General features: G+C 37.4%; 1 protein-coding gene across 1 annotated transcript; it reads right to left on the bottom strand.

Moving 5' to 3' along the window:
• Nucleotides 1–6,325: 6,325 nt before the first annotated feature.
• On the bottom strand, nucleotides 6,326–23,530 carry Smp_008900 (putative eukaryotic translation initiation factor 4 gamma). Its single transcript, XM_018796689.1, has 8 exons — nucleotides 22,539–23,530; nucleotides 21,076–21,849; nucleotides 19,996–20,349; nucleotides 11,617–11,737; nucleotides 10,111–10,581; nucleotides 9,358–9,804; nucleotides 7,995–8,116; nucleotides 6,326–6,734 (listed from the first exon to the last, which is right to left on the bottom strand). The coding sequence occupies exons 1-8, from the start codon at nucleotides 22,932–22,934 to the stop codon at nucleotides 6,516–6,518; spliced, it is 2,904 nt and encodes a 967-aa protein (XP_018651806.1). The 5' UTR covers nucleotides 22,935–23,530; the 3' UTR covers nucleotides 6,326–6,515.
• Between the last annotated feature and the right edge of the window lie 839 nt (nucleotides 23,531–24,369).

The following is a 24,369-nucleotide window of genomic DNA, read 5'->3' as shown; positions in this document are numbered from 1 at the left end:
AAACTGATTGAATCATTTTATTAGTTTCTGTATTTTCTTCTTGGATTATTTCATTTGTATTTTAGTGCGAGCGCGTTGTTTTTTCTCAAGAAATATGATACCAGACATAAATCTTTTCTAGTACTTATGTTGACTGTTTCTTTTTTAAAATTTATTCACTTGTATTATATTACGGACACATCACTGTAAATTCACAGAAATACATAGATCGGATGTTTGAAAGAAACATATACTGACTAATAAAGATTTACAAATGTAGGTGATGTCTTTAATATTTTAATAGAACAGCTGCTGATAACAAAAGTACAGTTAGTGCTAACACTCAAATAGTTTTTTTTTAATGGATAGATTCCGTATACATTTTTAATTAACTACAATCATCCTAGAGGAAACTAAAGAATTGAAAAACAAAATCATAGACAGGAATGTTCAACAAGTGGAATACAACAAGAAGAGAGTATTTAAGGGAAAATGTGAAACACACTGTATCATAGACGTGTTCATTTGTGAATATTGATATTTGTTCATTTTATGGATCAAAGCTAAACAATTAGATTTTATTCTGTTGGCTGTGAATAAATAGAAAGTCTATTTTTCTTCCCTTACTCATATTTATAAACATGCTCATGACGCCTTATTTAAAAAAACTCAGAGAGCAGAATTCTGAAATTATCTTCAAGAGGAAATTCCGTTTGTCAACGTAGTGGTACCAGACCAAAAAATGAGAAATGTGAACTCCCTATAAATGTTGCTCATCATTCAGAAAATTCTAGAATACATCTCCCTCTTTGATCTCTCAACGTTTTTTTCTCCTTTTTTTTATAAAATTTTTATTGTAAAAAAACAATACTCCCATTTCACTAATGAAAAGAAGAAATCATTTTTCACTACTAAATAAATTCTTAACCGTACGAATAGACTAACTTTTATTTCCCTACGTTTGGTACGGATTACTAATGAAATGATTTTAACTAAAAATTATTCTACTTAAAATTTAGTAAGTAGTACAACTCTATTCGCAGATAAAATTCACCATTTGGTTTTCAGAAGCTTAAAAATAGCCTTATTATGAAATAATTACTCATAAGAAACTTCTTTAGTAGCATGTGATTTCATGTGTCAAATTCGTGGATTGCAAACAATGTTCCTGGGAAAATAAGTTGACGAATGAATTATAAGTTCCACTATAATTTTTGTTTAATTATGTGGTAAAGGACTATGGTGCGACTTTTCGAGTAAGTAAATAAAGGGTTTGGAAAACAAGTACATGGTTTGACTAAGTGTGTAAAATGGAAACAGTAATATAACAAACTAAATTCGAGAACTCCAAATGATAACATTTCTGTGTGAATTTATAGTCATCGGTTTTTACTTGCTCAGCCATACTGTCAAATCTCCTTGAAAGAATCGAGAAACGTTCTCAAAATGAATAGAATATATCCCTAGCCTCTATAAACTAAATAGTTTAGTCTATTCACCGTGAACAGATCAGTAAATCCATTTTTCATGTTGAAGTGAACCTGTGAGTGGATTATGCACGGTGCTTGAGGTACGAACGAATAGATAACTTATCTTAGTAAATTACCATTCGATTATTCAGGGTTTGTTTAGATCAACCTAGTATTCCAAGTTCATATACGTTTTTGTCTACATTATGTTGATAGTATTTAAGTAACACCTGGTTTGCTTAATCTTTATCTTCATAAAACTTAAAGATTGGTCACTTGCTGGTAAAATTAGCTTTTAGGGGACGATGTTTTTTCTTCATTATAACTTCTGGGCATATTTTTATGACTCGTTTTCCTGCGTCTATAATCATACTATAACTACTGACTTTAAATAATCGTATCTTTAATCTTTAGTTCTGATCGTTAATTCATTTAATTAAATGCGTCTATCCTGCCAGAGTTTTTGGAGCTAGACTAAAATTATTTCATTTAGTTGGTGCATTTGATTCACTACAAATTCTACAACCACATGATCCAAACTTTTATTTATTAATGAGACATTCCTACATGGATTCGTTTGCATAATAAGAATCTTAGCACCAACGGCGCCCATTTATTATTCGGATAGTTTTACACGAGTTATATATGTATATAATTCAGATCCAGGCTTAACTGTCCATATATCAATGACTAAAGAAATTTCTTAAAAATTTCATTTATATTAATGATTTTGATCAATATATTTCCACATTCACCGTGACGTAGCATGACTGAATCAGTTAAAGTTAACAAATATAGTTATACATTGTACAGTGATTTACAAATTATGCTTAAGGTCAATCAGCTCATTATTTTTAATTTCACATAACAAGTGTTTATTAAGTGTTTTTGGTTTAATTCAAATGACCATGACCTTGTTTCTAGTATCCAGTATGTTTGGTTAATAAAGAAATATGATTAAAAAAATATTTGTTTCTTGCATTTAAAACTAAGGGATGTTTGTACTGTATGAAAGCAAATTATTCTCCTTGATATATGTTTAATTAATTTTTCGTTTATTTTCAGCATACCAACCTTTCGTTGTGTTATATCCTTCAAATATCATTTTAAAAATGTTAAACACTAAAGAGGAAATATATTACGGTGTAATGTTAACCATCAAATTTCTTTTATGAAACAGAATAGTAGATTTCATTGCTCTATGGAACTAGTAAATTATTCCAAATAAAAGCATAGATAAATAGCTCTTCATCATACATCGTTTAGAGCTTTATAGTTAAGCCATGGTCTAAAAAATGGCAATTTTGAAACATCGATCAGTAAAATAAGTTAAAGTCACGGAAATGGTGTACAGTAAGATAAGCAATAAAGTCTTGCTCCACGCAAATGCCATACAGAATATATGTAAGGTCCTACATTGACCAGTATTTTTTGTAATTCACTGGCTTGTTATAACCAAATTTTCCCAAAGCATCGTTTCAACCTCTAGTGTAAATACCGGTTCCCGTTTCATGTAATGATCTTACAGTCTATAATATCTTCTTTCGAAATTGGAAATTGTATCAGCAAATAAAAATTCACGATATTAGAACAGAATTCTGAAAACTTCGGGCAAAATAATATAGAAACATCTGTGTGGTCCTAGGTACAAAAAATGAATCAAAAAGTACTTAATATCAACTTTTCAGTACATTACTTTGGCTCTCAGGTAAAATTGACTTGTTTGAAATAAGTTGGTCAGATATATTTGTCATCTGCATTAAAATGTATTCCTCCGCCCAGTTTCGTGGACATGCTGGAACTACACTCAGAAGTATCAAAAGGCCTTATTTTATTTATTAATTTGAACACAGTTATTGGTACAAAGGGGCACCAGATATATATGCACCACACAAAACAATGAAAATACGAATAGAAAAAGAGGGTAAGGTGCACATAAGAAAAAAAGAAGACTAATCACAACCACAGATTAGTGTACGTTACTGTAATAATAAAAACAATAATGGGGGAAACGGAAAGTGAAAACCAGAAGAATCCTTTCAGTTAAGGAAGTTACAACCACCTTTTACGAAGAAAGCGAAAGACGGTTAGAACAGGATCGCCACTGGCTTCTATTCTGAGCCATATCTGATGACGTCTATAACCACTGTGTTGCACCATCTCCATGACCCCAACCATGGAATCGTGTAGGACCGACAGAAGCCAGTCCTGTGAAGCTTTCTTTCATACCATGACACCATGTCATACACTGACCTCCTCTCCGCTTTTTCCAACCAGTCCCGGCGTTGGAAAATAATGCACGACGTGGAATTCTCTGGGACGACATTCGTAGAACATGTCCAAGCCACCGAAGTCGGCGTTTCAAGACGGTGACACCAATTAGATTATCGTCTATGCGCCCGAAAACGATGCCGAAACTCTGCATTACTAACATGGTGTTGTCACTGGATGTAAGCAATCCTTCCGAGACAACGATGATCAAACACAGGGAGTCGTTTAACATCCTCAACTCGGAGAGGTCAGGCTTCACAATCATACAGCAATACTGCCCTCACCGACGCATTGTAGATCAGAACTTTTACAGCCAGACTAACATCACGAAGATGGCCCAGACTGGCATAAGCAGCTCTGGCTTTCACTATACGTGAATCAATGTCATAACTCACGCCACTATTAGCACTCATGCAGCTACCTAGATACACTAACTTCTCGACTACTTCAAGCTGCTTACCACCCAGTGTGAATACACGATTAGAATTCTGCCAGTCTTGTAGGAGTACTTTGCACTTCGAAGGTGCAAAGTACATACCGTAACAGTCTTCGTTTATAGTCGAACTCGCGTCCACTTGGAGTTGACCGACTGTCTTCAATGAGTTGTAAGGAGCCTGAAGAAACCCAGTGCTTATAAGCGGGACGTTTCGCGAAGCTGCAAGCGACTTTACTCGCCATTTTCATGGCGTCATGAGATCGCAACCAATGCTCATCTATACTTTTCGGTGGGATGGTAGCTAGCCTAGAAGCTAGCTCGGCTCGATACTTAATTGCAACAGAAGTTGCAACCAATTTACTGACATTAATCCGTTCATGACGATTAACTCGGTGACCACTGAAAAGTAAGGTAAGATTGGTGCAGACCAGGGCATGATCAGAGTCCAGATAGGTACTCCAAGAGAAGCAGCAGTCTTGTGCACAACCACGTCGCGATGTCATCAATCTGTGTCCAAGCCTAGTATCAGTATGACTTTAAGTAATTATTTGGCTTGTGTTATTGACTTCATACTACTGTCAGATATTAACCAGGTACCTAAGCAGTAGATATATAATGGTTATTTACTAGTATTCGATTGCCGTGGAAGAAAAGTATCCATATCTCTTAAACGAAAGATAAAAATAGAATATACTATCCTAAATAATTCCTTTCGTCAATAAACACCTGACTGAAACAAATGCTATTAATTTGTAGTTGAGATGAAAGTCCAAGAAGAAATAGAAAATTAAAGTTCAAACCACAAGAAAAGGCAATATACATTGATAGCTGATATTGACCCATAATTATATATGGAGAGATTCATGTGATAATTTAAAGGAGCTTTCTTCTTGCAGTACACATGATCTCACTATACAAGCAAAAACAAAGTGGTCAGTAGTTTCATGAGGTCTCATTGAGGACTTAGTAATATGTTTTGAAAGAAATTCACATGATAAATAAAGCTTCAGCGCCTTATATACATCCATTCGTTAAATTAGTTTTGTCGTAATTATATGGTCTTGATCTTTTTTATCCGTATTATTATTATATGTGACTGAACGTAGAATATTCCTCACGTATATAGTCATTCGTGAATCTTCTTTTGATCTGTTTTGTTTAAAATTTTATTCCAACTTCGTTTAAATTATGTTAACTTTTACTTTTAATCCTTCTATTTATTGCGAGATTAGGCTGTTTGACTATAAGTGACCGATAAAAAATGTCGATTTAGATTTCTAAAGGAGATAGAATTCAAATCTTCTATTCCAATCTTTGACGTCATCCCAAAACGCAGAAAATTAATTTCACTGGCTTACCAGGTGATCAACCTGAAAATATTATTTCAGTTTGACAAACTACATGAAACATATGGCACAATAATGTAATTGTCAAGACTTTCATAGCCGTAGTGGCATTACTTCTACACCGTTTTAAATCAATACACTATTTTGGGGGAATAATCTATTTACTTTTTCTTCAAGAATATTTTCATTATGACAGATGAACAGTTTACGCAACTAAACTCCTTGGAAATTTGTTACAAAAAATATATTCTCAGTAAATTATCCCAGAATATTTTATAGTTATTCAAACTACATTGTGCTTTTGTGACGTAAGATAGTAGGCATATAAAAAATACTAGTAGGTCGATAAGAACATGCTGATTTTATTGAAGGATTATTGTTTAAAACCGATGACTTAATTAAAGTGATAAAAAGCAACAAGAATCTAATGTTTAAATATTATCATGACTTAACCGCTGTGTTTGTTTGAACAGAAAGTGAGGTTATCGATGAGTGTGTGTGGGCGATATATTAGTAAACAGAAATTTTAAGTTGAATTCACAAGTCGATCTTAGAATTTAAATTGTATGACGTGAAATTATGGAAATTATCCTATGCGAATAATTAATATCTAATCGGAAGTGCATAAATATACCTTTTTATTTTCCCTCTCACTAAATTAACAAATCTTTATTTTCAGAATGGGGATTTGTAGAGATTGTAGTAATTTTAATAGTTGAATTCATAAATCGATCTAAGCTAGCCCACCATTGAAAACCTGAAAGAACTGGACGGTCGTTTCGTCCCAGCATAGATAACTAAGTGTCAAAAAGTAAAATGAAAGTCAGGATTTTTGATAACAGTATAATAAGGAAAATTGAAGCCCAATGTGAGTGAAGGTCCACAAAATTGTTTTGGTAAAGACGAGGTTTCAAAACCGATTTTCCATACCAGACATACAATCTAGGATTTACAGGCATCATTATCATGTGAACACACAAAACTGATGTCAAGTTCAGAAACTGAAAAGGTCATTCAGGAACGCAAAACTGCTGAATTGGGATGCAGGGCTGGCGGCATAATATGAGACTCAATATCAGTAAAATGGTTGGGAGATTTAGAAGCTTCTGAGTTTTCCGAATCCACTGAACTTTCTTGAACTATTTTTGCATGATCTTCATTCGCATCAGATTTACGTCGGTCTTCTTCGTCTTCTTCCTCTGCTGTTTCTAACCAGGTTAACCAGCGATTGACCTGAAAATAAAAGTCATCGTGATGAAATAATTAACAAGACAGATTTCATAAAATACTTTGCGTACCCTAATAGGAACTAGGATGTCAAGGTAACAAAAATACAAAACCGAAGCAATGAAACAAATAAACATGTGAGTTTAAATTATCAAATCAAAATAATATGGTAATAGTGAATGTTGGCTTAGATTTTGACGGTCACCGGATGTCAACCTTTTCTGTAGGTAAGAAGGATACTCTACATGTATAAGTCAGAAAACATGTAAGAGCAAAAAAGAAAGTGAATGAACACCATAATGGTATGTGCGAAACAGACAAATCAACATACACCAGAAAAATGCAATCCAGAGTATGGATATTGAACTCAGAGTTCTATAGAAACGAAGAAGTGATGAGTGAAAGCAACTAGTGAATTGAGAAATGACAGGAAGTTTTCTGGTCACCATTGAGCAACAATGAATGTTTGGGATGTTTCTCCTTCTCTGAATCGAAAATGCTGATTCGGGACGGATCTGTGTTGTTGGCTGGATTGATCAAAGAGTGAAATAGATTATTGCATCGACCAATTTACTTATCCTGGCTAGTATTCAGACAGCTTGCTTGGGTTTGTCAACTCGTATCATTAGTTGTGTAGGCGAGATCTTTGTGTGTCAACGACGAGGGAGTATGCTGCTCAGCAGTTTGCTTTGTTTTACTTAATGGCTGTAAAACGTTATGCCAAACAAAGATGGGAAATTATTTGATGAGACTGTGAATTTTTATTAACTGTGGTGAATGGGACATGTATTATGTTCGCAGAAACCACCTAATTTGACGCGCGATGTTGGTTGGGGTGGAAATAGGTAGGAGAGAAACTAATGACCTTCGAAGCAAGCAATGGCATAAATTAGTAAATGTTGGTTTGTGCCATGTTTGTAGATGTAAGCTACCTTGTGACATATGGTTGGAGACGTTGAGTAACATGAGTCACAACCGATTGCGATAGGCCAGATGCATTTACTTTTTGCCTTCTCTTAGATCCTGAGTTTTAAAATTATCTCATGCATATGCATTCCACAAATTCGTATTTTGTTCTTGAACCATACATACGCCTACTCTTTCTAGTATCACCGATAATGTTACTAATCCTATTATTCTAATATTTCAGTTATCTTGATACAATGTGGCAACTTGGACTGATGTATATATACCACATTCTACAATGTATAATAAGTGACTGATTAATTACCATAAAATACCAAATTAACATGACAAACAGTGTACCTCAAATAATGCTTGACCTTTAGCAGGATAACTGGGATTCACTTCTTCTTTCCATGATAAAAATGCATCTTCACATATAAGCTCACAATTATAAAGGTTCATAAAACAACGAAACAAAAACCCTGTAATAAAACATGAAATGAGCATTACTTTAGTGCTGACGAAACTCATTTCTAGACAAAGCTTTTTTACAACAAACTCCTTTAACTGGAAAGCTGATTAATAAAATTATTGGAGAATTATTATTACCTAGGAACTTGAACTGAGCAAATGATCCATTAGTTTCAAAATGTTAAGGATAAATTTGAAATTTTGCACATCGAATGGACGTCAAAACAGTTTGGTTCTTATTTAATAAACGATCTAGTCACAGAATATCGATGAAGGTAATGCGAAAACAGAATTATAATTAATTAACTCATTCTCCGGATACTTGAGTATGAGTCACACACTAAGTTTGAGGACTAATGATACTATCCGATTGTTGAAGCCAAAGTGAATGAAGAAGGGGGACAAACCTGAAGGTCGAACACCCCTTAACCACAAGGCCACTATTCGAAAAGAGAGAAAATTGTTTCTATGGAATTCACTTATTTTCCAAGGCTTATTACGAATCGACTAGTGGATAGATATATATAGATATTGTCGAAAAAAGAAAAAATGGGTGATTACTTGATAATAAATTTGTAAACCTTGTAAGTCCTATCCATTATAGCCACGAAGAAATTTCATACATCATCTACTGCAGCTATTTAGGAAAACTCGCACTTAACTCAAAGAATAAGGAACTGACAAGACATTCTATGTGACCGAAAAGTTTTCAATTCGTTGATGTGAGACTATTAGTGTCATTTCTCATAAAACCCTAGAAACGACTACGGATACATAACATATGGTCAGGTTATCCAGTTAGATTATAGTTTCAAATTCTACCAAATGACTGGATGTTTCTACTAAATACTATTCTAGATCATCATGTTATCTTCTGGAATGCTCTTATCAACAAAGAAGTTTAACACATATAATTTTTCAACATCAAATTATCAGCAATCATAAGTCATCAAAAAGCATAAAATGATGTAACTCAGAATAAGCACTATCATCTTAGGTTAAATGAATTAAATCTAAAAATAGGATGCAAAATATCTGCAAACGTTTCAAGTTTTAATAATAGGTAAAATACATTAAGATTAGGAAAGAGAAGGTGAAAGATGACAGGAAAGGAACTCATATAACAAAATAAACGTTTTCAATTATTCCGTGAAGTTTGTCATGATAAAACTCAAATATATATGAAAAATCCTTACCGCCAACTGATATAAAAATGATTTACCGGACAACATAGTTTGAAAAGTACACTGACCTTTAGGCATATTTTTATCAACCCAGAAGAACTGCAGGTCATGAAGAGCATCCAACTGTCGGTCTGTTGAGCTTCTTAAAACTTCGATAAGTACATGAGGTACTATGCACTCCCACGCAGCTTTTTCTCTAGCCATTAAAGTGGGGGGAGAAGACAAACTGCCAAGATCAACAATTCCTACTCTATAAATATATTCATAAATGACCGGCAAGCAAGCATGAATGTAGTCTGATGCTCGTATCCTGGCATCAATTGGATGGTTTGAAAGGTAATCATTGAATTTAGAAGCTGTGATTTTGTCAGACTCTTCTGGACACTTCCCTTCTAAAGATGAAGTATCCATAATAAGATGAGATAGTTCCGTCGACAATCGTAAGCTTGGGACGAGAAAATCTAAATTACGTTCTTCCAGCAAAGACAACAAAGCTTTGTTTGTTTGACTCCCTTCTATAGATAAAATATTATGTGCAATAAAAGAAAACATTACTATCAAAATTATAAGTTGAACAACTTGCGAAAAAATATTTACAAACATAAAATGACATAGAATAAGGTGTTAAACTCCGAAAACATTTAATTAATATGCATACTGACGGTAGTGTACAATGGCTTTCGTAAATGTATATCCTGAATGGTAGCACATAGAACATACACTGTAGCTGCCTCTGTATTCTTTAGTAATAGTTCTACTCCTCATAAAATGTGGGTTACAAAAATTTAACTGACAAGGATATATTTGACAGAAAAACGAACCTGGGACCATTTGATTCATTTGCAATTCACTCTCTTGAAATAATTGAATGAGCAAGGAACGTCTGTCACTCAATCCTGCTCCAGATGTACAATTTGTGTCACTTCCATCTTCACTAATAATTTGTGATAACCGTTGTAGAACGAGTAAAAACAAGGGATGATGTTTACCCCCACGTAAAGGCTCACCAAAGTTAGACAGACTAATATGACGACTCCAAATTAAAGCAGCTGATAAAAATGCTAGTTTGGACTTGGAATAAGTTAACTGTGTCACACATAAAGTTTTGCTAAGGAGGTTTGACCATACGAGAGATAGAGGATGACATGACAATTTTGTGGGTTTCATTTTGCGATTATCCTTAGATGTAAGGGATGACGTAAACGCATCGCGATGCAAAAAGTTTTCAGCACATGCTACTAATATTGCAGCTAATTCACATGGTTCCGCCTCCGCCAACTTAAGATTGGTACCTGGATGAAACAAAGGTAATTTCACTTTAAGGGTAAGATATACATCAGACATGCAAGCAAAAACATCAATAGAATCCAATGAGAATGTGTACTTGTGAGACTGAAACAGAGCTGTAATAATTATAGAAACATATTTGAAACGACTAAAAAAAGGGCAACACTACGTAACATAAAACCATTCTTGGAAATTAACTGTGTATTAAAATGATCTGAATCAGAGTTCATGAATATATGATAAGCATATACCATTGATCACTCGGTCGTTTCATGAAACACGAGTTCTTTAAAGGCACCTAGGATCAGAAACTCTCAGTCTACGTATGTCTTCTGATTGCACAAACTATGTTTCACAGGCATAAAGTAGGATAGAGTGGACTGCTAAGCAATATCCTCGATATCCGGTTGGCAGACGGATATTTCGCCTACTATATAGGTCACTTGAGTTGGTAAAAGCCAAGAGAGCTTTCTGAACATGTGTCGCTATTTCATTAAACACTAATCCACCAGAGGTGGTGGAACTTCCAAGATAAATGGAGTGATCAACGCACCCAACTACTTTACTCTCTATCAATAGTTCATGCGTCGACACAAACCGATTCTGAAAGCATCACTTTGCATTTAAAAGGAACAAAACGCATCGCAAACATGCTAGCACTGTTGCTTGGAGAGATTAAAAGATTATATTTTGTCAGCATCACCAAATAAGGCTATGTCATCTGCGTATTCAAAGATCATTAGGAAACAACCTGCTTAAACAACCCAACATCTTGGTGCTTTACTCATTACTTCATTTTTTACTCTTTGCTTTAGTTTAATTCGCTGATAACTTGGATCAGAGCGTTTTTCTAACTAATTCATCTTCTCACGTCTGGTCCTTAATATGAATTTTGCACTATATATACACTCCACTTACAAGTATAAAGGGTAGTATGAAATAAATGTATGGATGACGTAACCTTCAATGGGTTAATTTAATCGACACAATTGAAACTCGAACAGATAACTTAGGAATAAAAATAAAGCAACTGGTCTCACCTTCTTCACATAAATGTAAAACAGCAACGGCAAGAACTTCGGTTGTTATTCGATTGGAATCCGACGAATTCAATTGGTTTTTAACTAGGATAAGATCACGAGAATCCCCCAATAAAGTGAGCTGTAAAGTAAAACATTTTAATGAAAAGCAATCAAACTGATTTCCGGTAATACATTTGGTGTCTTGATGACGTGATCAACATCATGATGACCTTGCCGATCTACATGAGCTTGATGGTTAAGGAGCTCGACTCTCAGTCAATAAATCTTATGCTTAAGTCCCAATAACCCTAATTCCGTTTGGGCAACTGAGTAGCATCATTAGATACTTAGTGTGGTTCATACAAAAGTACCCGGTGAATGCTTATTATTATTATTATTAGCTGTTATAAACTAAAACCTTGTTCCACGAGATTTTACAGCTCAAAAGTAGGAAAAATTGTTTAAGAAGCCTATGGTAACTCAACATGATACAAAAGTACCTTTATTTGTGATATGATATGAAAACAGTAGGATATTTCGCTTGGATACATAATGCATTTTTCTTAGTGGTCCAAATAGGTTTAGAAATATCAGTCATATAAAAGCCAAAGCTCCTTCAATCTTGGGTATCATCAGGAAACAAATTGTTTTATTATGTATGATTAGCTTTTACAAGAGTTTAGTTCACAACTTAGTACAGAATTTGTGTTATTTTATTTATTTATTTAAACATATAAATATTGGTACAAGGAAGCACTAGATGAATATGCACCTCACAAATCTCATTTGATTTGTGTGAGGGCTATGATACTGCCCAGGTGCCCAGACTGAAGCAGGTGGTTTTCTTAGGGGGCCACACCCGGAGCCTTCGACCTGAAGGTCTAGTCCACAAGGCAGTGGAGCATCTTAAGGAGATGCAGTCCCATGGTAGCCAGTGACCAACGATTGGTTCATACGCCATTTGTTTCTTCAGGATACCGGAGCCCATGTGCACCATTGGTTTGGAATCAGGGTTTTCCAACTCCCCTAGGTGGATCCTCCACATCCACCAACCCGGCTAAAGCGCCGGACATTCACTTTTCGAATTTGTGCATAATCTTTGAATCGTACTAAGAGATAACTGAAATGCACGATCACTAGATAGTTGATAGACAATTTGGTGTTAAATGATGTTTCAGTGGCCAGCAGATTCATCGTCTTAAACCGATAGACATCAGCGAATTGGTTGCAGCTTTTGTTACATCTAAGTATCAAACCAAGCCAGCTTCTAGGCTAGCTACCAGCTCACGGAATAGAACAGATAAGCACCGGCTACAATCGCGTGGCGCCATGAAAATGGCGAGTAGAGCCGCTTGCAGGTGGTGTGAGCGAAACAATCTGTGAAGATGACAGGATACAATTCACTATCATCCACCAACGTCTTGGACGACGGGCAGAATTCTCTGAAGGGCTGTTCAACTGGCATGCTGCTTCGGCAACATCGATCAGACTGTCCTGCCCTCTATCGCCGGTGATAACTGCTCCACCAAATTAGGCGGGAGTCCTCAAGCAACTCCCAATCTTGAAACGCTACAAATCACCGGGCTCAGATGACTGACTTCTGGCTCTTTTTAAAGATGGTAGCGACTTTCTGGTTATTGTACTGACTTAGTTGTTTACAAAGGTCTGAGAGCTAGAGAGTGTTTCAACATCCTGCAATGAGTCGATAGTTGTTCCTATCTTTAAAAAGGTTCACATCGTTTCTACAACAACTATCTAGAGATAAGAGTCTACTTCTGATCGTGTTCGAATCATTGACTCCCGTCACACTTCATATACTGTTAAGAATCCAAGAAAGATTGACTCAAGAGGAGCAGACTGGCCTTCATTTTGGTCGAGGACGTATTGATAATATCATATCACCCTCCAACAAATGTTAGAACACCATAATACTTATTACAAGCCAACAATCGTAGTGTTTCTTGTCATCAGGACTACTTTCGATTCGTTGGACAGGACTGTTCTCTAAGATTGCCTATATAAAAAGAGTGTGCCTGAGAAGTTTATTAACATCTTGCAAGCCCCATATACAACACCTCAAGCTGAGTGAGGGCATAAAACCATCTCCCTCCACTGTTCCATTCATGCAAAGGGGTTAGGCAGGGTTGTTTAATCCCACCATTCCTCAACCTTGCTACTGATGACGTTCAGGGAGCAGTTCTATTGGGTGTGAGTAATGATGGCGTGGATCTGTTACCTGGAAAAACATTTTCGACCCTGAGTATGTGGATGATGGTGTCTTACTGTGCGATGATATCCAAGCCAAACAATCAACACTTGATCAGTTGGAAGCTAGTGTCCATAGGTACGGTATGTGCTCTGCAATTTTTAAAGACAAAGTACTTTTACAAGACTAACTCCACCTAGAGCCCCTCTGGGAGCTAATGCCGGCCCCAAGCCCAGAAAAGAAAAGGTTTGGGCATGGAATTAGCGACCCCAGTCAGTCAGTCAGCGACAACGTAGGACCAGGCACATATATGCATCGGTCCAAGTTGCCATACCTCGTTAGCACAACAAGATGAACACCGGATCCATAGAAGTAATTAATTTAGTGGTGGTAGTATATAAAGAAAGGTTGTATATAAGGATATAGTATAGGAAGGAAAAAAGTTATGAAGCAATTTTAATCTCAAGGTTTAAGGGAAGATAAAGAGTGTATACACCTACGCCATTGTGATCGATTCTGAGCCATGTCACCCAGAGTTTCCAACCATTGGTTACGATAGTCACGCGGACCCCAACCAGGTAGTCTGCATTTACCAACACGGCTCAGACTAGAAGTTAGTGACTTCAAGCTCTGATGCCACATTTTAGTTTGGCCGCCCCTAACTCTATTCCAACCATCCCCAATACTAGTCAACATAGCGCGTCGTGGTAATCGGTGTTCAGGCATACGTAACACGTGGCCAAACCATCTCAGTCGATGAAGATTCATCACCTCATCAACTGATTTACCATCATTCCCTAATACCCTGCGTCTAACCTTACTATTACTTACCCGGTGATCCCAGCAGATGCGAGCAATATTTCTAAGGCATCTGTGGTCAAATACTAGTAACCTACGAGTATCTTCTACTCTTAATGGCCATGTTTCACAGCCGTAAAGTAGAACAGAGCGAACTGTTGCGCAGTATACTCGTCCCTTAATTGATAGACGGATATCTCTTCTTCGCCATAGGTGACGTAAGTTGGCAAAAGCCAAACGAGCTTTTTGAATCCGTGCTGAGATTTCGTCAGACACCAACTGATCAGACTTCCAAGATAAGTGAAGTTGTCGACGCGTTCGACTACTTCACTCCCTATCCTTAGTTCAGGTGTTGACGCAGGCCAGTCCTGGAGTAACAATTTACATTTAGAGGGGGAGAAACGCATCCCAAACATCCTGGCATTATTACTCAGTTCTAACAGAAGACTCTGCATTTTGCCAGCGTCTTCACCAAACAGGACTATGTCATCTGCGTATTCTAAGTCGATAAGTGAACCTCCTGGTAGAAGATCAAGTCCTGAAAATTCAGTCAACGAGAGTGTTATTTTCAGCAACAGGTCTATAATGAAATTAAACAAAAATGGGGATAGTGGACAGCCTTGACGGACACCACTTGAGGTTGTAAAATCATATGACAGTTCGCCATAAGCTCTCACTCGACTGGTAGTGTTCGAGTAAAGAGCCTTCACAAGGTTTATGTACTTCTCAGGTACACCTTTCAATGACAGACACTGCCACAGAACCTCTCGGTCTACAGAGTCAAATGCTGCTTTTAAGTCAAGAAAAACTATCATTGTCGGACGCCGATAAGCATGTCTGTGCTCTAAAACTTGACGAATGGTGAATATGTGGTCGGTACAGCCACGACCAGGTCTGAAGCCAGCCTGATTTTCTCGTGTTTGCAGTTCACGAGTCTTAGTTAGGCGCCCGATAATTATTGAGGTTAGTATTTTAGATGCTATGTTAGTCAGACTAATCCCTCTATGGTTATCACAGGATGATTTTGGCCCCTTCTTATATATTGGGACAATCAGAGATTGTGACCAGTCAGATGGGATTACGTCCGTCTCCCAGATTTTAGCCAGAATATTAGTCAACCTAATCGCTAAAATTGGACCGCCATATTTAAAGACCTCTGGAGCCAATCCATCTGGACCAGCTGCTCTTCCTCGCTTCAGATTAGTTATAGCCTTTTGAACTTCAGGTAGGGTCGGGAAACCTACATCAATGTTCCATTCAGACTGTCTGGGAATAGTGGGTAGTTGTGCAGTAGCTGAAGGCCAGCTAAACTGCTCCTTAAAGTGTTCCGCCCATCGTTCTAAACGTTTGGGTTGAGAGCAGATAAGGGTTCCGTCTTTTTCCGAGATTGTCTCACTTACACTTGACTTCTTAATTCCGGTTTCTTTTATTAGTCTGAATAGTTGCCTGGTGTTGCCTACAGCCGCTATTGAGCCTCTCCAACGATGACTGATGACAATATGGTCTATTTGAGTCCATCGTTGGTTTGGTGCAGGTGGTCGCCATGTTAGACGATGTCTCTCCTTATGTTTAAAATTAGTGCTTGCTAAAAATAAACGATTGTCTGAGCATAGTTGCAACAGACGATCACCATTATCGGTTCGTTGAGCCGGAATACTAAAACACCCACCTAAATGTCTTTCTGTTTGATTTAAGCTGCCTACCTGGGCATTAAAGTCACCCGCTACGACTACTATGTCTGAGCGCTTAGCTTTCTGAAGAAGCGCAGAGAGTTTTCTGTAAAAGTCATCTTTCACTTCATCATGGCTACAGTCAGTGGGAGCGTAGGCAGAAACGACGAAAAGGCAACGACGTGTGTCTCTATCCTTCCGAGTTCTTACGGAGCCATTTAGCCGGACAGCACACAGGCGACTGTTAACGGGGATCCATTCTAGTAGTGCCTGTTCTGCCCTTGTACTTAGTGCTATGCCTACACCTGCAAGTTCACGAGAACTAGCCAACGGGTCGCCAGACACACGGAGGGTGTATTTCGTTGGCTGTCCATTTTGGCGAGGTGAGGTCAAGTGAATGACCACACTGGGATCCTGTATGCGTGTTTCGGAGACACAGCATACATCAATGGTACGAGATTCTAGGGTTTTAGCTAAGGAGGCTTGTTGACCGATTTGACTTAAAGTACGTACGTTGAAGGCTCCAATGTGAAGTTTGGAGCGAGGTCTTAGTAGACCTGGGACAGTGTTTCGCGCACTAGAATCGTTGGCCATGGTGACACTTGAGGAGGAAACCGAGAGAGGAAGTTTAGTGTTGAAAGTCAAGGTAGAAGGAATAGTAGGAATTGAAGGAGGTTGATTATGAATACAGTGGTCTTGAGTGCTGTTAGGGGTATGAGGGCAGTTATCACTTCCCGGTTGCCCACACCGTGGAAGGGTTCTTCTAGGGGTACCTGAAAAGGAAATTGGGTTAGAAGTGGTCTTAACGACCTGAGAGCGTGACCGCAGTGCCCAAGGGACAACTGCTTGAGGTCGGTCACACACGATCAAATCATTTAAACGCTGCTCTGGGAGATAGGTTTTCATTCAGAAGAATTATGACGCCACATGATGAAAGCCGAATTCCTTCGGAAGCCACGAGGCTGATCCCCCTTCTGAAAACTAGAGCAACAATTTTTATGGGTACATGGAGTGCTTGTACAATATGGGAGACCGGGAGAGTCTTCAAAATTGCTGCAAAAACGAGGAAATACAACCTGGAGGTGCTTGGAATCAGTGAAACACATTGGACGCAGGTTGAACAACAACGACTATCTTCGGGAAAGCTTCTGTTATACTCCGGCCATGAAGAAGAAAATGCCCCACATACACAATGATTTGCGTTGATGCTTTCCAAACAAGCACAAAATGCACCTATAGGATGAGAATCTCATGGACCAAGAATCATCAAAGCCTCCTTCAAAACAAAGAAAGAGGGCATTACAATGAACGTCATCCAATGGTATGCGCCTACCAACGACTACAATGAAGACGTTAAACATCAATTCTACGATAGGCTGCAGTCAATCGTCTAGAAGTGCATAACAAAGGACCTGACCATTCTGATGGGAGATTTCAATGCCAAGATTGGAATGGACAACACCGGATATGAAAACAAAATGCCCCACATACACAATGATTTGCGTTGATGCTTTCCAAACAAGCACAAAATGCACCTATAGGATGAGAATCTCATGGTCACAGGCGGCACTATATTCCCACACAAAACAAAGAAAGAGGGCATTACAATGAACGTCATCCAATGGTATGCGCCTACCAACGACTACAATGAAGACGTTAAACATCAATTCTACGATAGGCTGCAGTCAATCGTCTAGAAGTGCATAACAAAGGACCTGACCATTCTGATGGGAGATTTCAATGCCAAGATTGGAATGGACAACACCGGATATGAAAACATCATGGGACGACATGGACTGACTAGGAGAAAGGAACGAAAATGGTGAGAGATTTACAAACTTATGTGCCTTCAATAAACTGGTCACAGGCGGCACTATATTCCCACACAAACGCATACACAAAGTCACATGAACTTCACCGGATCACACACTACGCAGAACGAGATCGACCACATCTGCATTAACAAAAGGTTCATGAGGACGATGGAGGATGTGAGAACCAGGAGAGGAGCTGATATAGCATCAGATCATCACTTGCTGGCCGTCAAGATGAAATTAAAACTTAAAAATCACTGGACACTGGGGCGGACAACATACGGCTTTTCTTCGGGATACTGATAAACTCAACAAATTCGAGATAGCCCTCAACAACAAGTTCCAGGCCTTTCATGAGCTAATCAATGGAGAGGGAACTACTATGGAGAGCAACTGGAAAGAGATAAAAGAGGCAATCATTTCAACATGTCAGGAGGTTCTGAGCCACAAGAAGCACCCTCACAAGGAATGGATCACTGTTGATACACTAAATAAGATTGAAGAAAGGAGGAACAAGAGGGTAGCAATCAATACCAGCCGAACAAGGATAGAGAAAGCCAAGGCACAAGCCAAATACACAGAAGCGAACAAGCAAGTGATAAATGTGAATTCGGTTATTTATTCTCTGAAGAAGTGGCTTACACTGAGTCACGAAACGTCAGAAAATCTAATTTCTCTACTCATTGGGATTTATTTATTTATTTGTTTAAACACATACACATTGGTACAAAAGGGCACCAGATACATATGCGCCACACACACTCATTGGGATATTACAAATATATTAATTTATTTATTTCAAATATCCATTTCTTGATTTTCAAAAAGCTAATAAAAAACTGACAATTATCAAAATATTTGGCGATTCTTTTATTACGTATTGGGTGATCTGGTAACCGCTTAATGACTTTTCTAATCTTTACAAATAACTACTTTATTTATCAAAATCATCCTTCCAGTTGGTTAATTACTCGACATTATTTTCATAATCACTTGCAAAATTATAATATAAAGTAACACTACTACCCGATTGGTATTATATATATGGTGAAAAACAAGGTTAAAAGAAATATCTGTGATTTAATTATTGTTTTACTAAATATATATAGGAATTTTCACTATATTAAAATATAGTGGAACTACTCTCATATCTAGAAAGTGAACAGACAAGTTATAAAAGTACTTCGCCAAATGAAAATATAGTTTAAATAAATGTCTGTATTTTAAATTGGTTACCTCGCTGAACATTGAAATCACTTACTACAGTTACTACGTTTGAGTGTTTGACTTTATAAAATAGGGAAAATAGCTTCGGGTTTCGTTCAGTGACAGTATAAACAAAGACTAAGTACAACTGATATGATGGGCAAGAATTACCCCTAGTAGTCAGGTTTTAACTGACTGAAAGGTGAGTAGTCTTTTTTAATAGTTTGTATATGTTACTTTACTCTAATAAAACTCTTTAGTTAGTGCTCACGTTTCCTGATATCCAAACAACCGGGGACATAATTAAATAATTCATTCTTGTGAACGATTAGCACTCAGCAATAGCACGTTATTCCATTTACTCGTCTGCATTCCTCGTCCTATCAATACAAAACTCACATTATTAAACACTTGTTCTATAATATCCATCATTTCATATTTTTAAAGTGCTATCCATTCTGACACTGCAGAAGTAGCTGTCAAGTGAAACCCAGTCTTGGAACGATCTTTCAGCTATCTAACTCAATCCTTCCCATAGACCTCAGGTCCGACAATATCCAACCCTTCAATGGTCTGTGGAGATTAATAGTTGGTTTTGGTTATCCGAAATGCTGTATACTGCATTCGTAAATAAGGCTACACATGCAATATTTGAATCTTGGAGGTTGACATTACAATAGAAAGTAAGACTACGAAAACTCACCAATCTAAGGGCGATTTTCTTGTTTTCATCAACAGCGTGTGCGGTATTGTAATTGTTTTCAGCAAGATTATTTGATGGCTGGACCATGTTGTTCGAATGAGATAACCTAGCCTGGTCAACTTTACGATTACATGGTTTCTGAACTGCTAATGCTTGAATATCCGGGAAATTCGGCTGGTTTATAAAGTGTGGAGGACGTGAAATAGAAGATTGTGGTTTAGACGGAAGAGTTGGATTTGAACTACCATGAATTGCCGTGTTTGGAACACATTTAGGATAAGACCAAACAAGTTTTTGGGTACTGACTACATCTCCGCCATTGACCGATAACCTTTCTTTTTGCAAGTATGCAGGCTTCGAAAAAAACACAAACAAATGAAGGTCAGTTACACTTGTTTACTAGATGGGTTGGGACACCAACCAAAGTACAAAATCAACCAGAGATAAACTGGTATCATTATTGAATGCTACCAAGTAGAATACGACATTCATGTACCACCAAAGTAAATAGATGTAAATGTAAAAAGAGGATCACTAGTGTAGAGTTACTATTAAACTTACAGTTTGATTGTATACACATACTAGGAACTGGACTAAGTTTGTAGCCAGGAAAGTTAGGCTTCACATAACTTAGAAATTACTGTATTTTGCTGAGATTTAAAATGTGGTGGTTTTTACTACAGTAACAAACGCCTCTTGTCGGTTTTACATAGTTATTTTTGACAAAGTTCATAAAAGCAAGCTCAGCGGTGTGCTTATTGACTCTCATGAACAGTGACTGATTAGAACATACAGGGATTTTGGCTCTCATTTCATAAATTATTTGATCAAGTATACTAACCCACAGATATCTTGACTAGATGTTAAGACGATACGCCAATGAAGCGATAATACCAAAAACAAAAATAGGACAATATAGTAGACCTGAGATACTAAATACTAATACCAATTATTTGAACCAATGGAACAGAATGAAGGGTTAAATCCTTAGACTACAGTAAGATTCTGAGTAAAACAGAATTACTTCCAAAAACGACGTTTAGTTTCAGAACTAATGAGACAACGACTAACGAGATTTACCTCAAAAGGATCAGAAGAGCTGACTTGCTCAATCAAATGGATAAAAGACGTGGTGCAGGATGGACTGACTTTGGAAATGGATGTTATATTATCAGTAGACTTTGCATGGAAGCTCTGTACTTCCGAATTGGCAGGCTGTTTTGTTTCGTTAAAAACGTTTGATGTAGAATTAACTTGTGAATTTCCAGCAGCTTCCGCAGCCAGTTTTCTTAGCATTCGAGGAGGTAAATTAGAATTAGTAGTTGATATGCCGTTACTCAGAGTAATAACGGAGTTCCGTAGTTTTGGGTTGACACCTCGTACCCACCCTACATCGCTACTGACTTCAATTTTCTCCGTTTTTTTGGTCCAGCTGTCAGTGTTGTTTGGTTTTGAGCCTTGGTGAGGAATATTGTTTGAATGGGACAAATCATTTTTGCTAGACAAAAAGCGTCGATTAGATGTGGCAATACCAGCCTGTGGACGTCCGTGAAATTGACTAATAGGGCTTTCTCCAATACGATTTTTGTTATCTAACAAACAGAAATCACGAGGACTTTGACGACAGAGTTCTTCACCCATTCGCGCCAACTCCATCCAACTTTTAGCTTCACCAGTATTAAGTCCACCATTATTTTTCGATGAACTAGAGCTCAGACCACCGACGAAAGGAAATTCACCATTCACTGAAGAGTTACTTGAAGCTGATGAGTGACCCATAAAAGCACTCCCAGGCACATCTGGTTGTGTGACAGAGCGTTCACTTGGAGTTGGGGCAACAAGGACTCCAGATTCCTAAAAAGTAAAGTGGTATTAAAAACAATCTGGAGGAAATGGAAAACAGAATTTAGTTACGTTAGGATAATAAGTGACCTTTTAGAAGGGAATAAAACCAGTTTGTTATGTTGTTCAAATGTAATACAATCCATGGAATTGAGAACCAATGGATTATTTGCATCCGCATTAACCTTAGTACAAAGAAGCATTTACCTCCTTCTACCAACTAACGTGAATTAATTGGGTTGCAGAAATGATTTTTTTATTTGTATTTAGATAATTTCAAGCAACTCCATCATTTGTAAAAAACAATGTATCCTGTAAGTAAACTACACATAACGTTTACGCAAAAATTAAAGAACATAGACTGCATTCAACTTATTCTTAACAGGCTTCAGACAACTCCAATTTATTTGCTGGATCCTTAATGAAGCGAATTTAGCAAACTACTAAAACTAAATGTCATGAGGTTTCGCTTCGTCTCTCTGTCTTCATTTTTTGTGGAATATTGATACTTACTAACAAAATGTCAGCTATTTAAACTGACAGAACCACTACAAAATTTAACAAACATTGGATGTGGTGACTAGCATAAAAAATAACTTTTAATCCACGTTAAGACAAACCTAATGGCAAGAAAATACTTTAATGAACGGATTTTTAAAAGTAAAATTCACGTTAACATGAAACATTCAGCAAAATCTTACTTTTAATATCTCCAAGCGAATATCTCGAAGGAAACGTGGCTTGTTTGTTTCTGTACGCTGACCAGCTCGACGTGGAATCCAATTGTTTTCCCTTAGGTCTATCAAATCTTCGACCATGAACCGCACTCTAGAAGATAAGATACAGTTGTCATTCGCTTTCGAAGACGACTTAAAGATTTTTCCTTCCGTAGACATACTCTCATTTTTGTTGAATGTTAATCCATTTGAATCGTAGGCGCGTGATAATATACGACGCAATCGATGAAAATATTGATCCATTAAGTTTTTAGCTTTCGGTGTGTCTATGTGCTTCCCAACAGCAGTCAAGAACTGACAAAGACATTCCAAGTCGGCGGACAAAGAGCGCTCCCGAATTGTATGGGCTGCAAAAATCATTTACACAACTGCATAAAAATCCTATAATGAGGGTTGACTTAGTGGAAACTAAAATGAGATGATAACCAATACATTATAAAAATGATGTAACTTATTTACCGAGTACATGCCTGTATTTAACGCATATTGTGAGGGTTAGTGGGATTACCTGGTTGCCTAAAGCAGTATGGAGTCTAAACATATGACCTACTGATTAGAATCCAAGTGATTTAGTCACTAAGCCGGTGCTTTACTAGTAGTGTTCAAATGGTCTGGATCAACTTACAGATACTTATCTGTTCATAAAAGTGGGCGATCCGAAACCTGCCAAGTATTCCACTGAACGTCTATGAATCTCAACAAATATGAACGAGCTAAATTTATTGCAGGGACTAATCATAACCAAAGATATCCAACTCGGGGACGGCAGTCTTTGATGCCAGTATTCATAATTTTAGTGAGGAAGGTTACTTCTTTCACTTTACCTAAACTGAAGAATAGGGAAATGAATAATCATGTCTCATAAAACCATCAAACCTAGAGGAAGTCATCAGCAAACCAACCTAAAATAGGTGTCCACTAACCTACTCAGACTTCTGTTTAGAACAACAAGCAGTTATGTCGTAAAATGACAGCAATTTCTATTAGTTCCTTTTAAGAGGACAGTAATCAAAGTTAAAAACCTAGAAATAAACAAGTAGCTTCAAAGTACTAAGCGAACGGGTGAACAACGGTTTAGGCCTGATAGCTCAAAGCAAGATCAATGGGAAATTGGTAAGCGCACGCAGGCTCTTGTACGCAGCCCGGAACAGCTGTTGACAATATACATATGCCTGAATCAATCGGATTGAGATTCCAATGTTCATTGAACAAGACTTATTTCTTGACTGTTATAATTTTTCTTGTTACGAACCAGTTATTCCTATTGCTTAGTATTCTTGGACATCACTCGATAAGTCCCCAAATCAGAACATGATTGAACAGGAACAGAATAACGTTCCGGATAACAAAGGGTAGTTGAACTAAGAAAGAGTAAGAAATACGTTAGTATATTTATAGTTTTTACATGAGAAGGTCCTGGAGTCTCCTCCAAGTGTCGACTAACGCTGAATGGTAGGAATTAGCCAATCAGCATGCACCAACTCAATCGTGCATGGAACATGCTTTAATCCAATCCATGTCCCACTGACACTGACCTAACCCCATAGCTACGAAAATTCTACTCTTTACCGTAAAAGTTAACTTGCCTGTTTTGTCTTTTTCCTGCGCAGATGTATGTACCTCCGAATCATTGACTGAGTTAGGTTGACCTTTCCTGGAAAGAAGTTCCTGAACACAGTTATGAAGAACTTTTTCCGACACAACACCACAAATCCCAAGTTCAGCGATGAAGCGTAGATTCCCCAAACACTTCTGACGTGAAATCTGGTCATCACAAACATCTCTGGCTTTGAAC

Source organism: Schistosoma mansoni, chromosome 4 (assembly GCF_000237925.1).
Source record: "Schistosoma mansoni strain Puerto Rico chromosome 4, complete genome".
NCBI lineage: Eukaryota > Metazoa > Platyhelminthes > Trematoda > Strigeidida > Schistosomatidae > Schistosoma > Schistosoma mansoni.
Note: the sequence above shows the minus strand (reverse complement) of the source record. Positions and strands in the feature narration are given on the sequence as shown.